The sequence below is a fragment of the Silene latifolia genome, chromosome 10 (genome assembly GCF_048544455.1).
Source record: "Silene latifolia isolate original U9 population chromosome 10, ASM4854445v1, whole genome shotgun sequence".
Lineage (NCBI taxonomy): Eukaryota > Viridiplantae > Streptophyta > Magnoliopsida > Caryophyllales > Caryophyllaceae > Silene > Silene latifolia.
The window spans coordinates 105,731,671-105,759,488 of NC_133535.1; the positions used below are offsets into that span (position 1 = coordinate 105,731,671).

Here is a 27,818-nt window from a genome sequence, read left to right on the forward strand (position 1 = left end):
GAGCCCGGCCAACACGCACAATTGGTTTCTCGAATTTAGGGTCAGCAAGAAACTACCCTCCTGTTTACGGCCTGAAGAATACACATACATTATTATATCCCAAAATTTAATAGAATTCATATAAATTTAACTAATTAAACACTTCATGCATACCTTACTGAAAAAAGTGAACTGACTTGAAGGAGATGTATGCTGCTGTTTTCCATCAGCCATCTTCTCAAGTTACATCTCCTTTTCAGACTCATTATTTACCTAATAAAATTAACCAATGGCACGATGTCAGAAGTTATAGCATTAGAGCTGGCAGGGAACACACCCCCAGATCTTACCCAAAAAAAAGAAAAGAAAAATAAGGAAGTATTAGGTACCTGATCGGCTTTAGTTGTTACAACTTCACAGAAGCATTAGGTACCTGATCTTTCTGTATCTCGTTGACCGATACTTCCTTCTCATGTATTGCCAAGGTAGTAGTGTTCTCGGCCTCTTGACCAATCTGTTGTACCTTACCCCCTTTAATGACATCCTCCATCATCTTTAATTCTTCTTCGGAAGGCTTGCCTCCAGCGTTCATCTTTAGTAGCAAGGATGCCAATAATTGAACCTGCGTGCCAAGAATGTAATATTTCAGCAATTTGTATCCCAACAATAGCACGTGAATTGAACTTAAATGAAAATAATAGAATAAATGGTACCGTGTCAGCCTTCTCAGCCTTAGTCTTCCTTTTCTTCTTTTTCGGGGCAGTTGTCCCATAATATTTCGTTACTCCAACCTGTAACGGGACGCCCCTCAATCGACCTGGATGTTCGGGTCGGCCGATCGCTCTAGCAAGAACGTCATCACGACCATTGGGAGTGAATTTCCCTTCTTCTACCTCCTTCAATACCTTGTCCTATAATATATTAAATAAACTTCAAATTATATTTGTGACTAAAATAATAAAGTTAGTAATGAACTCGTCTTAATAAAATAATGCTTACTATGTTGGCCAACACTTCCTCATCATATTTGTCACGCGACCGGGATCCTTTAGGCGTGTGCCCTTCTTTATAAGTTACATGCCGATCCAAGTCGGTCACTCCCTTTGCCACCTACACATTAACATGGTAACAGTTATACATGTAAATGTGTATCAAGTCCAAGTGTGATTAAAAAATCAAATCTCACAGGAGAATGCATGCTACTTACGAGGTTGTCTTCTATCAATCTGTAACCGCCTCGAGAACCATACCATTTCCCCTTCTTGCATGAAATGTTAGCACGATTTCTTCTGCTAACGGCCTTCAAATTATATAAAAGCGCAAGTAGATGAGATAATAAAAAGATTATATAAAGAACTCATTAATTAAAAAAATGATAGGTAAATCGTTAAAAGGCGAGGATATTTAACCTGAAACTCCTCACTAGTTCTCATCGCTTTGAAAAGATCCCATTGTTCCTGACTGATGGTGGGACAGTTGTTTGCCGGTGGGCTCTTACGCATCTCCCCCGTTGCCTTGTCCACATACAACCAATCCCTAGTAACGTCACACTTCCACTGCCTTAGGATACCCCCTGCCTTCTGCATTAAATACTTATCATGGCATTCATCGGCAATATCAAAGGCTTCCTTTATACGAGCAAAGTATAACTCCGCCAATTTTGGATTCAAATCTCTAACATCATCTAAATGGATAGGCACAAACTGTCTTGTGCAACATCCAATCCAACTGGATAAAAAACCCGCATTTGGACCAGTAGGGAAACCCTTCGAGCTCCATGTTATTTTAAGCGGCTCTTTAGCGGCTATAGCTGCAAGGGCTGCAGGGCACTTCGTAGCACCCCTCTCATCAGGCTTATTATCATCCCCACGCTTATTATTCTTTTGACTTCTTTTCCGTTTTTCACCCATGATAATCCTAAAACCCATGAATGAAATAGTAAATGAACAACTTAACAACGTCATGCAGAGTATTATCTAAAACCCTAAAGAAGAATGAAAATTTAAAACAACAGTTTGAGCTTCTAAAATTCTAAACCCTAATAAGAGGAATGAAGTAGATGATGCGGGATGATAAAGATAACAAAGAAGACGAAAAACAAACAGATGCATGAAAAACAAAAAAGATGATCGTCTTAAAACCCTAATGACGAAGCACAAAATTAAAGTGAACATACATACCTGATGATGATGATGATGATGATGATGATGATGATGATAAAGAGAACGAGCAGGATGATAAGGGAAGGCAATGGAATCTGGGCGTCGGAAACTGGGCGACGGCCGACAACAAGAATGTAGAAAGCGGGGGAGAGAGAATAATAAACTCAGGATACCAACGGTTGAACTGATGTTGTGTGTGTTTGTGTGGTATGTTGTATGTGTTTGTAAATTAGTTTTTTTATTAAGATAAACTATTGACAATGGGTCCTCAAAACAAAATCGTTGTTATATGTTAATAACAACGGGTTAATAAAAGTCAACCGTTGTCATAACTTTATTACAACGGTTAAAATATACCCGTTGTAATATATTTTCACCAAATTTGCGCCAAAATGAAATATGTCTAAAAAATCATTGACAACGGGTAGAGGTACTACACCCATTATTGAAAATAATAACAACGGGTAGTGTCACTATAACCGTTGTTGATAGTAATAACAACGGGTAATTTCAATATAACCGTTGTTGAAAGTATTAACAACGGGTAATTTCAATATAACCGTTGTTATTGTTTAACACTTTTTTTTTTAAATTACTGTAATTCCATTACAGTCCAAACTCAGAATAATACATACTTTGTAACAACAAGCACTATATACTTTTGCAACATTATTCAAATTTTCAACAACAAAGATCCACATCTAATAATAAGATCAAGAAAATAAGACAACACCAGCATGCATGCATACTGCATATCTACAGGATTTACCTTGCCATGCAAATTTGGGAATCTTTAACAATGACCATTGGTTCTATTGGCTTTTTAAAGCTACCAAAAGCTAAAGACATACAACACATCTCAAACTTGTTATAAATTCAGAAAAGAGGCATCCCATTAGCTCCCCACAACTCACAAATAAATTAAACCATCAAATTACTGGTCTGAAAATGACTCAAAATGTTGGTCGTCCATATCACTGTGTCCTGATGAATGCCCCAGGCCACATAGATATAGACAATGGAAAATTTGCTGCCAAGAGCTTTAATCGTTTGAGGAATAAGCTTATTGAGCTGGGATACTCGGTCAGCAAAGTTAAGCCACAATGGGGGCCATGAGGATTCAAATGGAGTCTACTCATTCAGTTTGGAACATCACCTATACATGCAGAATCAGCATTTAAGCTTGACATGATGTTTCAACTCAGAGGCCATGGCAGGAACGACTGGAATGCTCCGAATAGGTCAACACTCGAACCATACCTGCTGGTAGCCACAGACTCGGATCATCGAGCTTCAAGAATACCGTGGACTATGTCCAAGTGCTGTATCGACCATCATTGATGGGCAGCAGTCGGCCAGTCGAGCGTCGATGCCTACAACCAGGTTGTGGTCATTTTCCAAGCAATGTACCCCTAAAACCTCTACAAAATGTGTCCGTGTCTGTGGCTGAAACTTCCAAGCAACGTCGTGTGTTATTTGTTGAGTGTCAAACTGTGTGTGTCTGTATCCGCCTATCATAACCAGTGTCATGGGCCTGTATGAAAAGGCAACTTAAATAAAGATAATGTGTAACCCTGTGGTCTTGTAAGATTTCCAGTACGTTTGTATTAAATATGCCCTCCTTCTACTAATCTGTTCAGTGGAGATAGTTATTTAAAAAAAAAAAACTAAAAGGAAGATATATATATATTTAAAAAATAAAAATAAAAATAAAGGCTACTATTTCATTATAAGATACAGTGGGTAGATCATATGAGAACGGAGGAAGTAATAACTTACATTATGGACCATCTCAGGATCGGGGACGTTTCTTGGATGTCATAGTTTCTTCGTTAACCCAAATACCTTCACCATGGTCATCACGCATAAAAATGCTTTCAGTGTCCTCATGATCAGTGTCAACATCGTCGAAATAAGATACAGTGGTAGAGTGATCCATTCCCTCAAAACGACATCCTGATCATCATCACCATTATCGGATGGACTACTCCTTCTACTCCTTATAGACAGTACAACAGACCACTTCTTATCCATAGGATCGGTGACATAGAACACTTGTTTAGCTTGGGATGCCATTATGAAAGGATCATCCTTATTATTGCCAACCTTACCCAGATTGACCAACGTAAATCCCATCTTATCCTTTCGGACACAATGGATGTTGTTATCAACCCAGTTACATCGAAACAAAGGCATTATGAAATCAATGTAATCTAGTATCAAAATTTTTTGAATAACACCATAATAAAGGCATTTTCCCCAGATAGGCTTTTTATCTTTTGAAGTAGCAAAGTGCATTGCCTCAAATTCAGAACTCACACCACTATTTTGCATTGTACTCAACTCATCTTGCTCGGGGGTGTAAAAAGTATATCCGTTAATGGCAAAACTGCTGTAAAAGGTGACCCTGGCATTTGGACCTAAACCAAGACGTAGTAACCTAGGAGAGATGTCATCACCAGTTTGATTCGTACACTCTAAGATAATATTCCTAAACCACTCTGCAAACGTCTTCGTATGCTTGTTTGCAATCCACTTCTCGGTCTTGTTTGGGTGATCGTATTTGAGCTCATCTTTGTGTTGTTGAATATAAGGTTGCACCTCATCTTCATTGTTTAGCACATACGTATGTGCTAAATGCAACATTTCACGTGTCACAATTTTTTCAACCCGGCCCCTAATACATTTTCCGGTCATCCAGTCACTATGACGATTCTTAGGAACGCCAATCAACTCCTCAGGGGAGAGATGAGCGTAACAATATGAAAGAGCTTCGTCTAAAATAGCGCGTTCAGCAATACAACCTTCCGGACGATACCGATTAGATGTATAGTCCTTGTAGACTTTCATCAATCTTTCGAAAGGATATTGGTATCTCAAGTACACGGGCCCAAGGTACAAAATCTCCCTAACCAAGTGAATGGTCAGATGAATCATGATAGTGAAGAAAGAGGGTGGAAAATACATTTCCAACTGACAAAGAGAGGTTACAACGAGGTCCTGCAATGAATCCGCGTCATCGGGATCGATGGCTTTCTCGCATATGGACTGGAAGAAGAGACAGAATCTAGTTATAGCATATCTTACCTTTTCAGGTAAAATGGAACGAATAGCCACAGGTAGTAATTGTTGCATCAAAGTGTGACAATCATGTGACTTTAACCCGATGAGTTTTAGGTCTTGCATCGACACTAGGCTTTTGATGTTCGACGAATAACCATGTGGCACTTTAATTCCATTCAAGCATGCACATAACTCTTTTTTCTCATTTCGTGAAAGGGTATAAGATGCTGGCGGTAAAAATGTACGATTACCTCTCTTCTGTGGTGCCAACTCTAGCCTAATACCCATCATTTTCATATCTTCCCTAGCTGCGGCGTTATCCTTTGTTTTACCGGAACATTCGAAGGGTATTGATAATATTATCACGGACATTTTTCTCAATGTGCATGAAATCGAGGCAATGCCTGACCTCCAGGTCAGGCCAATATGGAAGTTTATCAAAAAATATGGATCTTTTCTTATACCCACGAGCAGACAATTTAGAACCGCTCTTCTTCCCATAATCTATCTCAGTATGCTTTACTTTCTGATAAACTTCATGCCCACTCAAAATTCTAGGAGGTTGACGAAGTTCTTGTCTTCCATTGAATGCTTTCTGCATCTTGCGATAACAATGGTCATGATACAAGAACCTCCTATTTCCCATATATACATACTTACGAGAAGACTTCAAGTATTCAGACTCGATATCCTCCCCACACAATGGACAAGCCTCTTTCCCATGAACTGTGTGCCCAGAAAGGTCGCCATAAGCCGGATAGTCAGATATTGTACACAATAACATCGCTCTCAAATTGAAAGTTTCGTTCTTATATGCATCAAATAATTCTATCCCACTATCCCACAACATTCGCAAATCATCTAGAAGAGGTTCCAAATAGACATATATATCATTTTCAGGTTGTTTAGGGCCGGAAATTAACAACGACAACATCAAATACTTTCTTTTCATGCACACATATGGAGGTAAGTTATAAATAGCCAACACTACTGGCCAAGTACTATGTTGGCTACTCATGTTTCCGTGTGGGTTCATTCCATCAGTGGACAGCGCTAGACGTAAGTTTCTAGGTTCATTGCCGAACTCGGGATACTTAGCGTCGAACGATTTCCATTGCATACCATCTGCCGGGTGTCTTAGCTTTCCATCATTTATTCTTCCTGTTTTATGCCAAGTTAACATTTTTGAATCATCGGGATTCGCATAAATCCTTATGACTCTTGGTATCAATGGAAAATACCACAACACCTTAGCCGGGATCCCTTCCTTATCCTTATAACGCAACTCCAAACATTTAGGGCAATTGGTTAAGTTTTGATATAATTTTCGATACAATATGCAATCATTTGGACATGCATGTATTTTCTCATATTTCATACCCACTCCTCTTATTAGTTTTTTCGCCTCATATGTCTTAACAGGTAAAACATTACCATCTGAAAGCAACTCCTTTATCAAGGCTAAAAAACTAGTGAAACACGTGTCACTCACCCCATTTGCCCCCTTGATATAATACAACTTCACCACAGCCGACATTTTTGTGAACTTACAACCAGGATACAGAGGTGCTTCAGACTCACACAACTTCTCATACATGTTGTTAAGGTCATCCCAATTAATAGTGTCATCACCTACATCTTCAAAAGCATTCGACTCATCATCATTCGCTTCATTATCTATAGACCCAACATTCAACTTCTCTGCTTCCAACTCTTCCAACTCAAAAAACTCGGCAAACTCGGGATCATCAGTTGGCCTTTCGTGTACCTCAACATCATCTTCTTCAAAGCTATTCTCGTCCTCTAATGGTTCCCCATGAAAAATCCAACGTGTATAGGATCGACTAAATCTCCACTTTTCTAGGTGTATTTTAACGTCCGGAAAAGCCATATACCTAATATTACCACATCTTTCACAAGGACATGCAATACTAGAAGAACCTTTCAAATTGTTCGAAACGACTTCATAAAATTCAGCTAAACCATCCTTATAGTTGCGGTCACTCATATTTGTATCAATCATCCAAGTTCGAGTCATTTTTCTACATTCGTAATATATAGGCAACTAATTCAGAAAATCCAATAATAGGCAAACAAATAAACGAAATTTAGGAAAGCAATTAAGCTAAATTATCAAGAAATTAGATAATAACCCAAAAAATTCACAAATTCAAAAATAATCGACATTCATAGGCCAGGAAATTGAACAATCAATCCTATATCTATAAACTTTGCTAAGAAACATATATACCTGATTGATAAACACGATGAGGGAGAGAAGACGGTGACAACAGTGACGGAGATGAAGACAGAGAGACGATCAGGGAGGAATGGAGGATGATATTAGTGTATAGTAGCAGTATTAGCTTGTGTTTGTGTTTTATAGCGTATAGCAGAATAAAGAAATCTGTTGTTCTTAAGATTTGCATAACATTAATAACAACGGGTATTCAGTCTACAACCGTTGTTACAACCTAATAACAACGGGTTCTAAAAAAACCGTTGTAATTACTTTTCACTAATTTTGTGCCAAATTATTAACAACGGTTAAAATGTATTACAGATTCAACCGTTGTTATTAGTTTTTATATTAACAACAGTTTTTAAAGTATGACCCGTTGTTAAAACCAATAACAACGGTTAACAACATAGAACCGTTGTAATTAAGTTTGGTAAAATTCGCGCCATCCATTCTACAACGTCTTATGGTGATTTTCATGAATAAGCGTTATTAAAGGGCCGTTGTAGTTGCCTGTATTTGTAGTAGTGATTAATATTGGTGATGAGGTGGTAATTTCAGTAGATTTAATTGAGTTTCCTATAGGAGGTTTTGAAATTATTTTGGGAATGGATTGGTTGATTAAACAAAGAGCTTTTATAGATTGTTACCAAAGGAAGATATCTTTGAGGTGACCTAAAGGGGTGAGAGTATCATATAGGGGTTTTATGAACAAATCTAAGGTGAAATTTATAAATGTTGTAACCCTAAAGTCTTACCTGCGAAAGGGATGTCAAATGTACCTGTGCCATGTGCAAGACATGAGAGTGGCCGAACCAAAGAGGGAGGGAATTCCAGTTGTTTGTGGGTTTTATGATGTTTTCCGTGAATAAATTCCTGGCTTACCATCTAAAAGGGAGATAGACTTCAGTATTAAATTGAAACCTAGGACGAGAACTATTTCAAAAGCACCCTATAGAATGGCACCTAAGGAGATAGAGGAGTTAAAGAATAAGTTTGAGGAGTTGTTAGAGAAAACATATGTGAGACAGAATGTATCACCTTGGGGAGCACATGTCTTATTTATAAAGAAGAAAGATGGAAGTATGAGATTGTGTATAGATTATAGGGTGCTAAATAATGTGACCATCAAGAACAAATACCATTTACCTCACATAGATGACTTGTTTGAACAACTGAGTAGAGCTAGTGTGTTTTCTAAGATTGACCTGAGATCGGGGTACCATCAGTTGAGAGTGAAGGAGGGGAATATTCCTAAGATAGCTTTTAGGACAAGGTATGGCCATTATGAATTTGTGGTAATGCCTTTTGGGTTGACTAATACACCCGCTGTATTTATGGATTTAATGAACAAAGTGTTTAGTGCCAATCTAGATCAGTTGTGGTTGTTTTCATTGATGACATCTTGGTATATTCGAAAACTAGAGAGGAGCATGAACAACATTTGAGGCTAGTTTTACAGACCTTAAGGGAGAATGACTTGTATGCGAAATTGAGTAAGTGTGAGTTCTGGCTGGACAAAGTAGCCTTCCTTGGTCACGTGATTACGAGAGAAGAAGTGTCAGTGGACCCGAGTAAAGTTGAGGCAAATTCTAATTGGGTAAGACCGAATAATGTGGCTGACATTAGGAGTTTCTTGGGTTAACTGGGTATTATAGAAGGTTTGTGAAAGATTTCTTGAAAATAGCTAAGCCCTTAATAACTTTGATGAGAAAGGAGAACCGATTTAGGTGGGATGAGAGTTGTGAGATAGTTTTCCAAAATCTTAAGGAGCTCTTGACCATAGCTCCTATCTTAGCCTTACCTGATGGAAGTGAAAATTATGAGGTGTATACTGATGCCTCAAAGAATGGGTTGGGGTGTGTTTTAATGAAAAACGGGAAAGTCATAGATTATGCCTCACGTTAGTTTAAACCATATGAGGAGAATTACCTTACCCATGACCTTAAACTGGGAGCTGAAGTATTTACACTGAAATTATGGAGACACTGCCTATATGGCGCGACATTTAAGGTGTTTTCAGACCATAAAAGCTTAAAATATATTTATACTCAGGAGAAAGTTGAATATGAGGCAGAGAAGGTGGATGATGAACGGATTTTAGTCGTCAATTTCCGCACCAAAATTTAACCCAACTATGGTAGTATAATCGGGGTCGAACCACAAAGATGAGGTGGATTTATACCTATATTGTCTAAGTCTAATTTTAGCCAAATAATAAAGAGGTTGGTGAAATTGATTAAGCTAAGACTAAAGCAATTAAAAGCAAACAAAGTAAGATGGTAAGATGTAAACTATTGATAAAAAAATAGGGTTGTCGAGTTCCCCTAAGCAAGACAAGGTAAGAATCGGTATTGAAGAGTAATGGGCAACTATTGATCAAGAAAGTTAATTTCTTACACTTTCCTAAACATGAACACGAAGCTCTCACAAAGTATCCAAATTTGAAGTAAACACACTATCAAGTATCTATGTAAACTTTCGTTCTACAAGACACTAAGCATATGATGAAGAAAAACATGAACTTTCATTCACACATTTCTACAAACACCTTCTATACATGTTAACAAAAGCCAAATAATTTACCCAATCACCAACATTAACACACCAAATTCATCCCTTAATCTTTACTTAGGTTCCCCCTAAACCCTAAGGGGTCACTACTCACACATATTCAAAGAGAAAATGTAAGCAATTGAAAAGAAGCAAGTAAACATGGTGGTAAATATGATAATAAATTGAAACAACAAAAAAGATGTAATAAGAAATGTAAACTAATGAAATAATTGATAAATAAACTTAACAAGAGAAGAAATTATACCAACAATGAAGAAAGGTTGAGTCTTATATTAACAATGGAAGAAATCTTTCAATCTTCTTCAATTACAACCCAAATACTCAAGAGTAAACTAATGAAACTAAGTAGATTATCTATACTAATTAAGTAGATAATTAAGGTTTGATTAATGCTTTACTTAAGAGTCTTGCATAAAATTTGAGAGAATTCTAGATCTAGGGTAATGTGTCGAATGGAATTAGGAGAGGAGATATTTATAGTTTACAATAATTTAGGTCAAAAATTACAAGAAATTGGAAGTGTGGAGAGAGGAGTCTGGGCCGGCCGATCGGCCGCCGGACCAGGACCGGTTGGGAAGTTCCTGTATTTTATCGTCTAAATTTAAATAACAGCTATGTTGGGTCGGTTGACCGGCCGCCAGTAATGAACCGGCTCTTGGGAGGACTCTCAGCCGGTGGACCGGCTGCCGGCCGATCAGCCGGGAGTCGTTCTTCACTTTCCTTCAACCTTCTTCCCCATGCTTTCTTTGTGAGGTTCTTTGCTAGCTCCTTTAGTCCTTTCGGGCTCAAAACCTGCAAGGAGAGACATAAGACTCGTAGAACGGGACTAAGGATATAAAATGCAAGCTAAAGAGGTCAAAACCATCTAGATTAGGGACAAAATGCATAGGGAAGAAGGGGGAAAATGATACAAAATAGGCAAACATCAAACATCTCCACACTTAACTCTTACTCGTCCCCGAGTAAGTAACCAAAACTTGTGACTCTTATTTTCCCCTCTACCTAATTCAAGCTAATAATATCCGATGATAGGAAATTAACGGGCCTTCTCCGCCCCTTCAATTCACATCGAAACAAAATGAGGTATGTGCTCCCATGCGTGGCAAGTGGGGTCTTACCAAAATGGCGATGCATCCAACATGTAAGCACGTAATCAAGTAATACAATGCATCTAACAAAAATGGTCCACATTCCTCATGTAAGTGGCCGAGTTTTCATTTCAAAAATATGGTCTTGGTCGGGAAATACCGTCTCAAAATTCCAACGGAGGTGCCAACCCCTAAGGGAGGGCCAAGCAACCCTAATGTGACCACTAAAGCTCAAGAAACAAATTCAAGAGCGGGGAAGGGGAAATAGAGCTAGTCCTCCGAGATCTATGAGACCGTCACAAGATTCAACCAAACACCCATGACTAAAAGGGGCCTAGGTCAACGACATCCTCACGGTTTTCACTAATCTCTTATTTAAAGAACGGGTCTTTGTGTAAAAAAAGTAGCCGAAACACTCTCCTACTACGACTCGTGAGAACGTGCCCGCAATCTAATGCGTAAAACAAACCTATGACCAAGTAAGATGCAAAAATAGGACAATGCACATAATATGAAACAAGGGTTGTAACGGGGCTAGGGAGAACGACGAAAGGGGATTGTCGCAAGCAACGTTTGGATATGTGAGGTTCAAATCAATAATAGTCAACATACCGCTTTTACCACTTCTTATTGCAACACATGAGACACGTCTATACCGTAACATAGATTTGATTACCAAAACTATGCAAAAATTGCATAAACCCGACTCAAATTGGAAAAACATGAAACTCTCCCCCTTATTTCAACAAATGAGTAACATCTACACCCTAACAAGAAATTTGGATTCCCAAAATCAAGCAAAAATTGTGCAAACCCGACTCACTTTGGAAAAATATCATATGCCCTTTATTTTGCAACGGCTTTTTCTACCCCTTAAATGATGAATAGGGGTATTGCTCGCTCTTTCTCTATTTCTAAAACAAGTATTTACAATCACAACTTCTCTTTTTATTGTTTTTCAAGACTTTTTTAATTTTCTCTTTTGTTTTTCAGTTCTGTTTCAAAACCTATTATTTATGTGCAAATGGCAAATAAAAACCAATATCCCGACCCAAGTGAATGCATATGTCATCCACTAATTAGGACCCAAGACACCTCCTAGCCCACTACTACAAACATGACTTATTCTTGATCAAGGAAGGTCATTTATGGAATGTAGCATATATTGTGATTATGCCAAATGAGAATAGGCTAAGGCTCAAAAGGGGTGCATAAAAAAGGGAACTAATGCAAGGGTCAAAACAAGGCTTATTTAGGCTATATGAGGTTCAAGTATATGTAGAAAAATTTGTTTCATAATATGTGCATAAAAAGAAAGCAACTCACGGTATAAGGACAGAATGACACACTTATGCGTCTAGACATAACACGTCCCGCGGGGAGACCTACTTACAATCCTAGACGGGGGTCGGGTATGAATGCACCGACCCTAGGAGGCTCTAATCCTCACATATGAGTAGCTAGGTCGAGCTCTAGGTCTAGCCTACGGTCCTTGGTCTCACAAGGCGGTCTAGACTCGGTAGACAAACTCCTTTTCTCAAGAATAACTAAGTGGTCACGGGTGCGAGCCACGAGGAGGGGGAAGGAACAATTGGAACATACTTATCCTTGAGGTATTCACTTCCCTCCCTTGACCACATTTCATGCAAAAACATTTATGTACAAACTAAGTGCAAGACTATAATAAATGTGTAGAGGAAATTTAGAAATGAAATACATGTTTTTTTTGAGGACTTTTTTATTTTTCAAATTTTTAGTGGTTTTTAGTTAAAGGATTGCATGCTTTAAATCTAAATGCAAAATTGAAGTACAATGCAAATTACACTATATAAATGCATACCTATATGTGACAATATATTACATGTAATTGAATACTAATGCAAGCTTATATGAATGCAACTACATGAGATGAACTAAATGCAAACTAATCTAATTATGCATGGAAGATTTGGATTTACGGAATCATACTTGTGTTTTGGATTTTCAAGTGGGGAGCAATATGCAAGGCTCAATTAAGATCCGAGCCATAATCCACGAGTTCCTCTTCCTCCTCTTCATCATCATCAACAAATTTTCCTTTCCCACGGCCTCCATCATCATAGCCGCCAATTCCTTGGTATCCACCATCACCATACCCACTACTTACTCCATATCCACTTCCTCCTCCATATCCACAATCACCAACATATCCACTACCTCCTCCACCATAGCCACTTCCGCAACCATAGCCACTATCTTGATCAACATACCCACTCCTGCCACCATATCCACTACCACCTCCACCATATCCACCGTGATCTTCATAACCACCTTGACTTCCTTGACCACCATATAAAGCATCAACATCGATGGTGGCGTTGTGGCCTCCCGAACCCGAACCTCCTTGGTCATGGTAACCTGCTCGCGACCCACCATAATCTCCTCCTTGGTTGCAGTCATACCCTCCACTAGTTTGGAAGGAGGGGGAACTATAGAAGTCGGGTCGTAAGTTGAGCCCTCCATGAACTCCCGGACGGGTATACCCTCCGTTTGGCAAATTGATGTACGAAGGGAAAGGGCCATCGGGCGGTACCATGTTTCAGGAAGTGTAGTCTTCCTAGACTGGGTAATTGCCTAGGGCTTGGTCCACATAAAGCCTATCAATATTTTGGTGGGCACGGCCCAAGGAGTCATCGACTTGCTCAAAGCGGGAGTCAACATGGGTGCGAAAGTCATTAAGTGAGGTTCACACCTTTTTGTGTTAGAATTCACTAATTCCATTACTTAACATATTCATATATGTGACTATTTATTTGGTCATAAAATTAAAACTAGATCTTATGCATGCAAACATAAATCAAATTAGAGAAGAAATCACCACTTCTTACATATGTGTTTCGGATTTTTGGGCACCAACAAGATCTCCTTCTTGTTAGTTCTTGAGCTTCCTTAAAATGGATGAACAAAGGATCCAAATTAGAATCCCTCCCAAAAGTGAATACCCAAGGAAACCTCTTAATAACTAATATTATTATGATCTAGTAATAATATAAGTTTTACTATAAAATTGACACAAAAATATTGTGTATTTCCTCTTGAAAATTTCGGCCAAGAGGAGAGATATGTGAGTTTTTATTTATCTAAGTTTTTCAAAAAAAATGGAAGAGAGAATTAATTTTCTTACACTAGAAAATTATAGTGAAGTAATGAATAATCAAGAGAAAAACCATTGGCATTTTTCACCACTAAAACCGGTTGGCAAGGGAGAGTAGAGCCAATGCATGAGCTAGTTTTTCTACCCAAGAAAGAATAGGTATGCAAGGCTACTAGTTAGATTTAATCATTGAGTTTTCCACTTAAGATAAAAACACAATATAAATCTTATACTTCCTCCATTATTTCGGCACACTTGAAATAAAATGGATAGTCCATTTTATTTTGTCATTTGTCAATTGTGACATATGTGACATGTTACTTGACATGTGATATTGTAATGTATTTTTAACATATTAAAAATCAACATACTCATAAAATATGTCATATACAATATTGACTAGTAATTCGTAATTACTTGTGCCAAAACGGTTTATCAAATTATAAAATACAACGTCTTGTATTCATAATAAATTATTCATTCAATTTCTATTTCAATTGTTTCGTAAACAATAGTTTTTATCTAAGTAATAAAACAATTCGATTACTTAGACCGTATCCAATTTAATCGAATTATAATGAGACACGTTAATCTTACTCACAAAATCATCCGTCAATTTTAAGCAATTTAATTAACTCGTATCGGCATACGATTAATTAAATAATCAATTAAGATTATTTCCCTATAGGTATGACCTAAGGGGATCGATCACCACCGTCGCACGACAGTAATGTCAAACTCTAGTCACCAATCATTACCGATATGTGTGGACCATTGATCAAAATATTACATCCCACATGTATTCTTAAAATGAGATTTAAACATGTGATCATCATGATCGACAGTTGTGATCGCATTATTGTCGGAGGACACTTATTCCAACAATCTCCCACTTGTCCTCGACAAGTGTGCGTCACCAATTCTCTTGTCCTATTACAATCTCCCACTCAATGCAAGGTGTCTTTCAGGTCGTACTTGCAAGTGATCATATCGAGAGTGGTTTCCTCGATCCGAGAATAACCGATTGACCGGAATTATCTACCATAGATACCTTCCGAGCGTGGCCACGCATTTCCAGTTCATTACTCCTCGAGTGGCCCTGAGATATTGTTTTAACCCTGACAAGGGGGTGGACAATTCCTATCGCACTTATTCCCTTCGACTAGCCACAACCATCATAACCCAAAATATGCCCATTTGACCCCATTTACGAAGGTCGTAGTAACACAAATCAAAGTTAATCTGAAACTGTGCCACCTTAGGCGAACAGTCTTTAGTCAAAAGAATCGACTCATTAGAATACTATAGTAGCTCTCGCCACGACCAGGCTATATAAATTTGCCAGAACTCTATAAGCGGTCATTAGCCCGACAAAGTGTTCCTAACAGTCTGCCTATGTGATCGACTAGTCATCTCACATGACTCTATGGCACTTGAACTTGCCATCAATCGCATCACACTCTAGTCACTTCGAGACGTCACCTCATACAAGTGACTATGGGCGAATACCATGTTAATCCGGGTTCACTTTAACGGGGTTCAATATTGTCTCTACAACCCGTTTGGATATAACAAAGTATAAAAGGAGTTTTTAGATTTAAAAACTTGAACGACAAATGTGATTATCACAAATGAATAGTCAATACCTGATTACTACTTCATATTTTTATAATCCATTTTCATCTTATATGTAGTTGTTCATCTCAATGCAATTGAAATGACATATGATATGACTCTATGTTAAGCCTTATGAGAAGGCTTTGGTTAGTAGGTTTTATCAACTTCTTGTACCTAACTCAACCTTACTACATACTCGCTTTCCTTTTTAATGTATACATTTGCATTACAAAACTTTCTGAGTACGTGTCTAGATCCAATCTAGACATAGGCCCTCTAGCCTTAGAATAGCTCTCACTGTTTTCACAGTGTGCGGGACTCATCCTTCTTGCATATTTCATGATTGCAAGTGTACTCAATTTCCGTTGTAAATATCTCTCATTGTTCTTTATTGCCTAGAACGATTCTAGCAAATCTATTTCTTAAATAACATAGCCACAATGGTTCCTTAACCATCTTCACGTGTTTTGAATATGGTTTTGTCTGAAACCTTTCGCAATCTCAATTGTCATTCGTGTAACACCCTTACACAAATTAGTTAATTGCATCAAAAACACTTAACTTTCCATCCTTAATGCTTCCTCAAGCACTTAAGAATAATCTATGTGGCTACTTGGTAACTGTTACTTAAATTCGATTTTGAAATAATTCATCATACTTAAAGTATATGAAGTGTTGTACATCATTACTCATTTAATTGATCCTAAGAAATGAAACAAATGGAATCAATCAAATATGTTCAACTCAATTAAACTAATCATGAATCTTATCAACATAAGACTTCTTATTTGATGCTAATATCATGTAGATTTATCTCCATAAATCCGGATATTAAAGATGTATTGTAATACTCCATAAGTGTCAAATCATTCCCAATGATCAATATGTCATCCATATATAAGACTAATTAAAATTTCCGTAACTCCCACTAAACTCCATGTATAAACACAACTTCTCGACTTATTGAGAAAAGTTTTATAACATGATCAAAACATTGATTCCAACTCATTGATGTCCTACTTAAGACCCTCTCTTAAGTTTCACATTATCTTAGGATTGCAAGAATCTACAAAACTCATGACATGTATTGAATACATTCCTTCTAATTGAAGAAGAGGGTTTTAGATTCACTCGCTATATATCTCATAATGAAACACAATTCCTAAGAAGATCCAAATAGACTTAAGCATTTCAACTAGTGCAAAACCCTTTGCCACCAATGCTTTGATATCTAACAATTCACTTGGAATTTATTTCGGATTTTCATGGCTCTAAGCCTTGTATTGAGTTGTGACTTAAACACTCTCATGTAAGTCATATGTTTATTACTTTCCAGAAGTAATTAAAGAAGTAATTAACTTGAATCAAACAATTTCTTTGTAAGTTGTAAGCTCTTTACTTAGATTAAAAGTAACATGAATTCATCATCTTTAACAAGTGATGACTTTAACCTCCTAGGTTTTGAAGAAACAACGTCTTACACAAAACGTCTCATGTAGCCAAGAAAGACCAGTTTCTTGCGACATAACATTCTTTGTGGCTCTTGAAATAATTCTCCCACTCTGTCTTCTAGAAATAAACTTGTATTTTAGAAAGACAGCTTCACGAGTCACAAACCCGTCGTACTCGTGATTATAGTAAGGATAAATAAGCATTTGTTTCTTTTGAAAACTTACAAACATGATACCCTACCATTTCATATCTCATATGATTTGTTTTAGATTTAGTGGAAAAATAATTTAGACAAAATGATAAAATCCCCAAAAGGATCAAGTAACTCAAAGTAACTTGATTGAAGTCCAAACCATATCGAATAGCGTTTGATTTCTTTATCCAATCACACATTATCCCATAATGCGTGCTAAGAGAGATTAATTTGTGATACTATATCACATTTCCTTTGGCTTATATCAAAGTCTTCACTTTGATAATCCCATCACGACTAAATCGTGATTCTTTGAACTCTTTGAACTTCTTCAAAGATTTCTCTATTTACCTTATTAAGTGAACACATTAGCGTCAACTTAAATCGTTGGTAAAAGAAAATGATCAACCTATTTTGGATCAATGATTTACAACCTCGATCTCCTTTTCAACGAAAAGGCATGAGACATCTTGCTTTGAATACAAGATACGCATATACCATAAGATTAACAATCTAATGGTTTTAAGAGTACTCGATAACTCTTTGCGTTCATCATTCCAGAATTTAAGGTTTAATCTTGGGATACCAATTTGAGTCTTGCATCATCTACATGATGTATCATTCTAGTTTGGTTTAGAATATATTCACCTTGATAATGGGCTAGCCATACATCAAATCGTGGTGTATAGGGTCACAAAAGTGAAACCTTTTTTGTATCTTAACAAGTTTATATTCTTATTTAGAGTTTATGCACTTAATAGTCTTAAGTACAACTATAAACCCAAAACTAGATTGATTACACAATGACTCTATCTCTCGATATTATTTGATGCTAGTCGTCATATTATAATCATCTTATGTATCGAATACAATGATGAAAAACCTCCACTGGTTTCTAATATTGACGATGTAGTACTAGCAAAATTTATGTTAATCAAATAAACATTTAAAGAAGAAGGTCCCATTAGATGTCCCACAACTAACTTGTTGATTCTTCAATAATTTGGGGTAGTTTCCTTTCTAGCGTCCAACAATTAAGACAATGGAAACTTTATCGGTCGGGATTGATAGGTTTAGTATCGTTATTCTCAATAACTTTACCTTTAACATTACCTTGTATCAATTCCATTCTAATTTTACTTCTTTAAAGCTCACCCTTTTCTTAACGGTTTAAGAGAATGCTCCCACTCATTTCAATGAGTCTTTGTTAAGAGAAGCAAAATTGAAATTCATGAAGACTACTCTTCATTCGTTTGTTTAGTTTTAAAACATTCATTGAAGTGGTTGCGGTATTTTGGTCAATTACGATTTCTAACAAATCTAGTCACCAAAATGATTTAACGTTTCAAAGTACTTAACTCAATTAAGCATATGAGAACCAATTTATTGTAAGTAGATATGTTAGTCAAGAATCAAAAACCCTTTTGATCACGAATAACTTTTATCTATACTCTTCACAGGAGATCCTTACAATGGATGATACGAGGTTTTTAGAATAAAAATTCAAATTTTGTCTTTAGTTACGATGTTTTAATGGAGATTTGAACTAAAATCGAAATGATATCGTATATGAATTGTGGTAAAGAAATAGAACAATATGATAACGGAATAGTGGAAAACTTAACATTTATCGTTTTATTAATACTTGTAAATAACAAGTAAAGCATTTACATAGTGACCTCTACCCAACTATGATAAATGATTCCAAGATCCAAATTCATATTAACTTGGGCATCGGTAAAGCCGAATACAACCCTCATCAATATAACTCGGTAGATTAACTCTTTAATCGATTCTACTTTTAGAACTCTTGGTCGATAAAATTACATTAATATTTATCTTTAGCCCGAAACACATCCGACAACCGTCGAGAATACTTTCGTTGAGTTCAACCCAAATTTCGAATAAATGTGTCCATGATCCAAATTTACATCAACCTGGGCATCGGTAAAGCCGAATACAACCCTTATCTTTATAAATTTGGTGGGTAGACATTTATCACCCACTTCCCCTACGTAACAAGGTTTGTACCCCGGTAGGGCCGAGTGCACTCCCTCATGAAATAGGTTTTCATGGTTTCTACTTTTTGGTAAGACTAAGTCTCAATTGTTTATTTTAGCGAGAGGTCATGTCAATTTATTATCTATCACGTTTTAAGTGAACTAAAGCGGTGAACTACGATAATTGTAATTGACACGGTCGATAAACTCGATTTAAAATGAAATGTTTAGTTATGCCGATTTAGCGATGCATGCAACATATAAATAAAATGCAAAGCATAAAATAAAATCCTAGTATGGCCTTCCTAAAAAAGTAAATCTAATAAACTATTACAAATTTGGAAACCAACTCCTTTGGTCCCTAGCTTCGGTCTTGGCACGCATTTCAAGGCAACACTTTCTTTGATGGATCGCCTTCTCGAATGGCACCGTCTTCAAGGAACTCCGAAATAAATAAATTACAAAATGAATTACATAATTTCCTATTATACATTTGTAATTAAAATAAAAATAAATTTATTAAATTACAAAACGGTGATACGAGATCACAATAAATACAACCGAATCGATATTCCCATACATTTCGGGTAATATCAATTAAAACTAAGGCCATACTAAGTAAAATTACATAATTCAAAAATTACATAAAATTAAAATATGACAATCTTAAATAAAATGCAGCATTATAATATGTATGAGCATGCCAAATTTTATGCTAAATCGCCTTTAAGAGCCAATATCGTATATTAATCGGTTTTTACGGATTTGCGTGATTTAACTTATTAAAATCACAATAATTACATAAATTCATATTTATGTACAAGTTAATTACCCTAACCAACTTAGGACTCAAAATTAATCTCCACTAACATTTGACAATAATTAAACTTGATTTCTTAATATTGTTCATAAATGGACCTAAAATACAAAATTATGCTATAAACTTCAAATTAAATTATAAAAATTTCAAATAAATTCAAAATTTGAAATTTAAACTCATGAACATTCTGGAAAAAATACCATGACACTCATAATGTTCAAAATTTAGGTTAAAAATTTCGAAAATTTATCGAGAAAAACAATGTTGCGGTTTATCGGTTTTAACAATTTTGACCCTAAAAATATGAGAAAAATTATATTCACCAACTTTTCACTTTTAGATCTGAAATATATGATAAAATACAACATGTGACGTTTTTCCTTTAGTCATGAAGTATGTTTTAGCATTATTACTAATTTTAGTCACTATTTATGTGATTTTTCATCAAAAATCATAAATCATGCATAAAGACTTCATTATAGCCAAATATTTTACACACATCTTGTAAAATTTCATGTGACAACATACTAAATTTCCATGACCAGATTCGAAATATAACTCATACTAACCTATTTACCCATTTAAATACGATTTTAACTTGAAAAATCCATATTTCGAGCAATACAACTCATTTTATCATGAACATTTACAGACCATCAGTAGATAATATATGTGAAAACATATCCAAAAACCACTAAAAAAATCGAAGTTTAGCTATTTTTCGTCCAAAAATGACATTTTTATCATAAAAATCACATTTTAATGCCAATATTATATAAAATGAACAATAAAATCCATAAATAAACCAAAATGTCTTAAAAATCACTTAGGACCAGAAAATTTTAATATGCAAGGTTATTTTTAGGTTTATCTTCATAAAACCAAATTAATTAGTTTTGTATGTTAATCATATAACTCGGAAAAACTATAAACCGATTTGGATGCAAACAACCTAAGGCTCATGATACCGCTTGTTAGAATTCACTAATTCCATTACTTAACATATTCATATATGTGACTATTTATTTGGTCATAAAATTAAAACTAGATCTTATGCATGCAAACATAAATCAAATTAGAGAAGAAATCACCACTTCTTACATATGCGTTTCGGATTTTTGGGCACCAACAAGATCTCCTTCTTGTTAGTTCTTGAGCTTCCTTAAAATGGATGAACAAAGGATCCAAATTAGAATCCCTCCCAAAAGTGAATACCCAAGGAAACCTCTTAATAACTAATATTATTATGATCTAGTAATAATATAAGTTTTACTATAAAATTGACACAAAAATATTGTGTATTTCCTCTTGAAAATTTCGGCCAAGAGGAGAGATATGTGAGTTTTTATTTCTCTAAGTTTTTCAAAAAAAATGGAAGAGAGAATTAATTTTCTTACACTAGAAAATTATAGTGAAGTAATGAATAATCAAGAGAAAACCATTGGCATTTTTCACCTCTAAAACCGGTTGGCAAGGGAGAGTAGAGCCAATGCATGAGCTAGTTTTTCTACCCAAGAAAGAATAGGTATGCAAGGCTACTAGTTAGATTTAATCATTGTGTTTTCCACTTAAGATAAAAACACAATATAAATCTTATACTTCCTCCATTATTTTTGCACACTTGAAATAAAATGGGTAGTCCATTTTATTTTGTCATTTGTCAATTGTGACATATGTGACATGTTACTTGGCATGTGATATTGTAATGTATTTTTAACATATTAAAAATCAACATACTCATAAAATATGTCATATACAATATTGACTAGTAATTCGTAATTACTTGTGCCAAAACGGTTTATCAAATTATGAATTACAACGTCTTGTATTCATAATAAATTATTCATTCAATTTCTATTTCAATTGTTTCGTAAACAATAGTTTTTATCTAAGTAATAAAATAATTCGATTACTTAGACCGTATCCAATTTAATCGAATTATAATGAGACACGTTAATCTTACTCACAAAATCATCTGTCAATTTTAAGCAATTTAATTAACTCGTATCGGCATACGATTAATTAAATAATCAATTAAGAGTATTTCCTATAGGTATGACCTAAGGGGATCAACTGATCACCACCGTTGCACGACAGTAATGTCAAACTCTAGTCAGCCAATCATTACCGATATGTGTGGACCAGTTGACTGTAAAATATTCCATCCCACATGTATTCTTAAAATGAGATTTAAACATGTGATCATCATGATCGACAGTTGTGATCGCATTATTGTCGGAGGACACTTATTCCAACATTTTGATCCCGAGGTTCATTCGCTCCATGAGCTCCATAACTCGGGAATCCACGGTTTGGTATTGAGGTGGTTGGCCGGATGTAGAAGTATCGGTATTAGCAGGGGCATCATAGGTGAAAGATGATTGGGTTGGCCCTTGGGCATTTTTTCCATAAGTTAAAGCAGTACGTGCTTGTTGTCGGGCTGTTGGAGGGGTAGCTTGGGCTAGTGGAAGGAGATACCTCTCTTGGTCCGGCTCAAGGGTAAGGTCGTCGGCGTTTGGGAGGGTAATGGAGGTCATATATTTCCGGATCAAGAGGCAGGTTTTCTTATCATCCCAATTGTACCTTATAAAGTCAAGCGAGGTTAAGTGGTCGTTGTTTATGGTAGTGATTCTTTCAACCGGCCGGTGCCTCGACTCTACAAAACCCACCGTTTCTTTGGACATTTGGGTGATCAAACCCCCTACCACAATTGGCGAATTATTCCGGATATTGTTTCCGATCTTTTGCATATGAAGAATCATCAAGTGGGGAATGTTAATTTGGTATTGTTTGGGTTGTTGTCTTAGGTAGCTTCCAAGGATATAAAGCTCATCGGAGCGCATATTATGAGGCTCATGCCTCCCAAATACGGTCCACCCCATAGAGCGATGCCAAGTTCGGAAGATTGGGCTATGTATGTGGCTCTCTTTCATTTTCGGCTCATCATTGGCACTCTCCCCCAAAATCGCCATCCACAACTTCTTTTGGTCAAACCTCGTAGGGGCAAAATGATTTCCCATACATGTCAACCCAAACATTTTACCAAACCTTTCAAGGGTAATTTCCGCCGTCTTGTTCACTGACCGGAAAGATATAACGGTTATTTTTCTAGTATTCTTATTTTTTTCCACTTCAAGGGAGCACAAAAATTCAAGTGTGATTCTTTCAAAAGTTTGGCGATGTAAATTATACATTGCTCCCATCCCGACTCCTTTGAATAGTTTCTCACATTCAGTGTCCCACCCAAGTCTCCTCAAAGTATTGCGACAAATGAATCTAGTAGGAACAATTAAACTAGATTTAAGGTGAGCAAACCTTACCTTATGCATTTCGCTAATGAAGATGACTTCCGGAAAGGATGGGTCGGGTTCCACCGAAGTTCCACTAGTGCTAGCCTAGGCCCTAACCCTCTTGCTTGGTGCCATATTTCACCAATAGTTACCTTACCTTCTTAACCCAAGTAAAAACCCAAATTTTTCTCACCAAAAGGTTTAAAAAGACGAATAAACCTTAAACAAACAATGCTAGAGTATAGATCTTACCCGAGAAATGACGTTGTATTTTCGGATTTTGCTAACCCTAGATTTGGAAGTGATGATTTTTGATGTTTTTTTGGTGTTTTTATGTTGAAAAATGGAGTTTGGAGTGAAGATATATGGTTAAAAGGTATTCTGTGTTCATAAAATTGATGATTTGATGATGATTTTGAGGATCTGAGGTTGAGTTGGTGAGGAGAAAAATGGTGGTTGTGTTTGAGTTTTGTAGAGAGAAAGAGAGAGTGATTTTTAGAAAGTGATAAAGAAATGAGTGATGAGGAATGTTTAAAGCACGGTTCAGCTGGTTCTTGGCCGGTCCGGGACCGGCCGACCGACTAAGAGCCTTTGGTGTTATTTTTTGATTTTTTTGCGATTTTTAGCCAATTTGAGTCAGCGGGTTTTGGGCCGGTCACCAACCGGCCGCCGGTTGACCGGCTCCCGCCCTATATAATTTCCCTCAAAAATTATAAGGCATTAAAGGGACTCTCAGCCAACGGACCGGCTGGGAGTCCTCCCAAGAATTTTTTGATTTAAGATCCATATACATAGTGACTCTCAGCCGGTGGACCGGCTGCCGGCCGACCGGCTGGGAGTCCTTCTTCATTTCCTTTCTTCAAAAATTCACCGAAGTTACAGCAGTTTCCCAGCCGATCACGGACCGTCCGTCGGTCTACCGGCTGGGACTCCTTTTTCTCATTTTCTCAATCATTTCTCAGTTGAATTATGCCCAAAAGTTCCAGCGGGTTTTGAGCCTGTGCTAGACAAGCCGCCTGTCCACAGGGTCAGAACCACTTTGGGCATATCTTATGTTTCAAGCATCAAACATTTACCAATGACGGACCACTTCAAAACTCGACTCTCCCAAACACAATGAAACCATAAGACTCCTCCTAAACTCCAACCGCAACTCCAAGTGATGATAACCGCGAGTAATCCATGTAACTACCATGCACCCACACTAACATGAATGCAATATTTACAAAAATGGTGGTTTTTGAAGAACTCCACCAAACCTATCAACTTGCATTCTTTCTCATTCCGATTCCTCCTCGGAGAAGGGGTCTCCGAGGTAGAGCACTTCAACCTTTCCTAGATCATCTCCGATGTAATATCGCTTCACCCTTTGACCATTAACCTTGAAGCTTTCACCATCCTCGCTCCATAACTCAAATGCGCCACAAGGGGAAATTTGTGTTACTTTGAATGGTCCCGACCACCTTGATCGAAGCTTGCCCGAGAACACTTTCACTCTTGAATTGAAAAGGAGAACAGAGTCTCCCACACCGATATTCTTCTTGACAATTTTGGCATCATGCCACTTCTTGGTTTGGTCTTTGTAAATTTTCGGGCTTTCGTAGGCCTCCAATCTCAATTCTTCCACCTCATTAATTTGGAGAAACCTAATTTCACCAGCCGCATCAAAATCAATGTTCATCTCCTTTAGAGCTCACCAAGCCTTGTGTTCTAATTCAACGGGCAAATGATAAGTCTTTCCGTAGACAAGCTTGTAGGGCGTAGTTCCTAAAGGTGTTTTGAATGCCGTTCGAAGAGCCTACAAGACATCCGGTAATTTTTTTTGACCAATCCTTCCCATTCTTGTTCGTCACCTTTTCAAGAATTGCTTTGATTTGACGATTAGACACTTCCACTTTCCCACTCGTTTGGGGGTGGTAGGCAAGGGCGGTCTTATGTCGTACTTCGTGGCTCTCCAACAAGGTCTTGAATGTGCTTTTGCGGAAATAAGAACCACCATCACTTATCACCACTTGTGGGGGTCCAAATCTAGGAAAGATTGTGCCTTTGAACAATTTCATCACAACCTTGGAATTGTTAGTTGGTGATGCAACCGCCTCAATCCACTTTGAAACATAGTCCACGGCCCCCAAGATGTATTCATTTCCACAAGAGTTTGGAAATGGGCCCATGAAGTCTATACCCCAACAATCAAAAAGCTCAATCTCAAGAATGTTTGTGAGGAGTATCTCATTCTTTTTTCCAATGTTTTCGGTTCGTTGACAAGCATCACAAGACTTTACCAAATAGTGTATGTCTTTAAACATTGAGGGCCAATAAAACCCACCTTGGAGGATCTTGGCAATGGTTCTTGAGGTGGCCAAGTGTCCCCCATAGGCCTAATTATGCACTCTATCCACAATTTCCATGCCCTATTCCCTAGACACACATCGTCAGAATATCCCATCCCCACACTTCCGGAATAAGTGAGGATCATCCCAAAAATACCTCTTTGCATCATGCTTCAACTTCCTCGTTTCCTTAGCTTCAATTTCATTGGGAATGAAGCCACTAACTACATAATTTTCCAAGTCCGCAAACCATGGCACCTTCATTCTCACCTTCATCAATGCATCTTGCCTTAACCATTCATCAATTGGACCACTCATATCAACTATTCCATGGTCTTCCACCGTAAGCCTTGACAAATGATCGGCTACCACATTTTTGGCCCCAACTTTGTCCCTTATCTCTAGATCAAATTCTTGTAGCAATAGAACCCATCTCAAAAGTCTAGGCTTTGCATCCTTCTTTACCATCAATTGTCTCAAGGCGGTGTGGTCGGTGTAAACCACCACCTTGGATCCCACAAGGTATTGCCTAAACTTCTCAATAACATGAACTATTGCTAGCATCTCTTTCTCTGTAGTGGAGTAGTTGCATTGAGCTTGGTCTAAGGTCTTGCTCGAATAGTAGATGGCATGGTGTTTCTTGTCAACTACTTGTCCAAGAACCGCTCCCACGGCGAAATCCGAAGCATCACATATAACTTCAAAGGGAAGACTCCAATTCGGAGCCCAAATTATTGGAGCCGTAGTGAGAGCAAGCTTCAACCTACCAAAAGACTCAAGGCAAACATCATCAAATACAAAGGGGGCGTCTTTAAGTAGGAGTGAGGTCAACGGTTTTGCTATTTTTGAAAAATCCTTTATGAAGCGCCTATAAAACCGGCATGTCCTAGAAAACTCCTCACACCTTTCACATTTGTGGGAGGTGAAAAGTTTTCTATGACCGAAATTTTAGCACCATCTACCTCAATCCCTCTCTTGGAGACAATGTGGCCAAGCACAACTCCTTCTTCCACCATGAAGTGGCACTTTTACTAATTAAGGACTAAGTTGTGCTCCTCACACCGTCTCAAGACGTTAGAAAGATTTACCAATCCATGATCAAATGAGTCTCCATGGACACTAAAGTCATCCATGAAGACCTCCAAACACTTTTCAAGAAAATCCGCAAATATAGCCATCATGCACCTTTGAAAGGTGTCGGGTGCATTACACAACCCGAAAGGCATCCTACGGTAAGCATAAACACCACTGGGACACGTGAAAGTTATTTTTTTCTGGTCCTCCAGGTGTATTGGTACTTGAATGAACCCGGAATACCCGTCCAAAAAACAATAATACGCGTGCCCCGACAACCTTTCAAGCATTTGTCTAATAAAAGAGATGGGGAAATGGTCTTTAAGGGTCGCGGAGTTCGATTTTCGGTAATCTATACACATACGCCACCCGGTAACCGGGCGTGTAGGCACACAAGTTCCGTCCGGTTGGTCCACCATGGTCACTCCACCCTTTTTGGGAACCACATGGACGGGGGTCACCCATTTACTATCGGTTATTTCATAGATGATTCCCGCTTCAAGTAGTTTCAAGACCTCATTCTTGATTACCTTTTCCATTTTGGGGTTCAACCTTCATTGACCCTCAACCGATGGCCGGTTCCCCTCTTCAAGGTTTATGCGGTGCATACACAAATTAGGACTCAATCGTTTGATATCATCAATGCTATATCCTAAAGAGGCCTTGTGAGTTTTAAGAACCTTTAGGAGTTTTTGTTCTTGGTCCTCACTAAAATTAGCATTAATAATCACCGGATAAGTCTCTCCCTCACATAAAAAGGCATACTTAAGTGTGGGGGGAAGGGTTTTGAGTTTTATCTTT

At 37.3% G+C, this 27,818-nt stretch overlaps 1 protein-coding gene across 1 annotated transcript; it reads right to left on the bottom strand.

The window, feature by feature from the left end:
* Positions 1 to 24,892: 24,892 nt before the first annotated feature.
* On the bottom strand, positions 24,893 to 27,121 carry LOC141608017 (uncharacterized). The gene is made up of 3 exons (XM_074427367.1): positions 27,006 to 27,121; positions 26,101 to 26,706; positions 24,893 to 25,259 (listed from the first exon to the last, which is right to left on the bottom strand). Exons 1-3 carry the CDS (start codon positions 27,119 to 27,121, stop codon positions 24,893 to 24,895), a joined length of 1,089 nt encoding a protein of 362 aa, XP_074283468.1.
* Between the last annotated feature and the right edge of the window lie 697 nt (positions 27,122 to 27,818).

Bases quoted from the DNA above. Each gene is read 5' to 3' on its own strand.
- LOC141608017 (XM_074427367.1), bottom strand. From the start codon at position 27,121: ATGGCTATATTTGCGGATTTTCTTGAAAAGTGTTTGGAGGTCTTCATG. The intron at 26,707-27,005 runs GTGTGAGGAGCA...GTCTTTTGGTAG, and splicing joins CTTTCTAACGTCTTGAGACG to GTTGAAGCTTGCTCTCACTA. The intron at 25,260-26,100 runs GTATTTTTGGGA...TGGTGAAATTAG, and splicing joins TTGAAGCATGATGCAAAGAG to GTTTCTCCAAATTAATGAGG.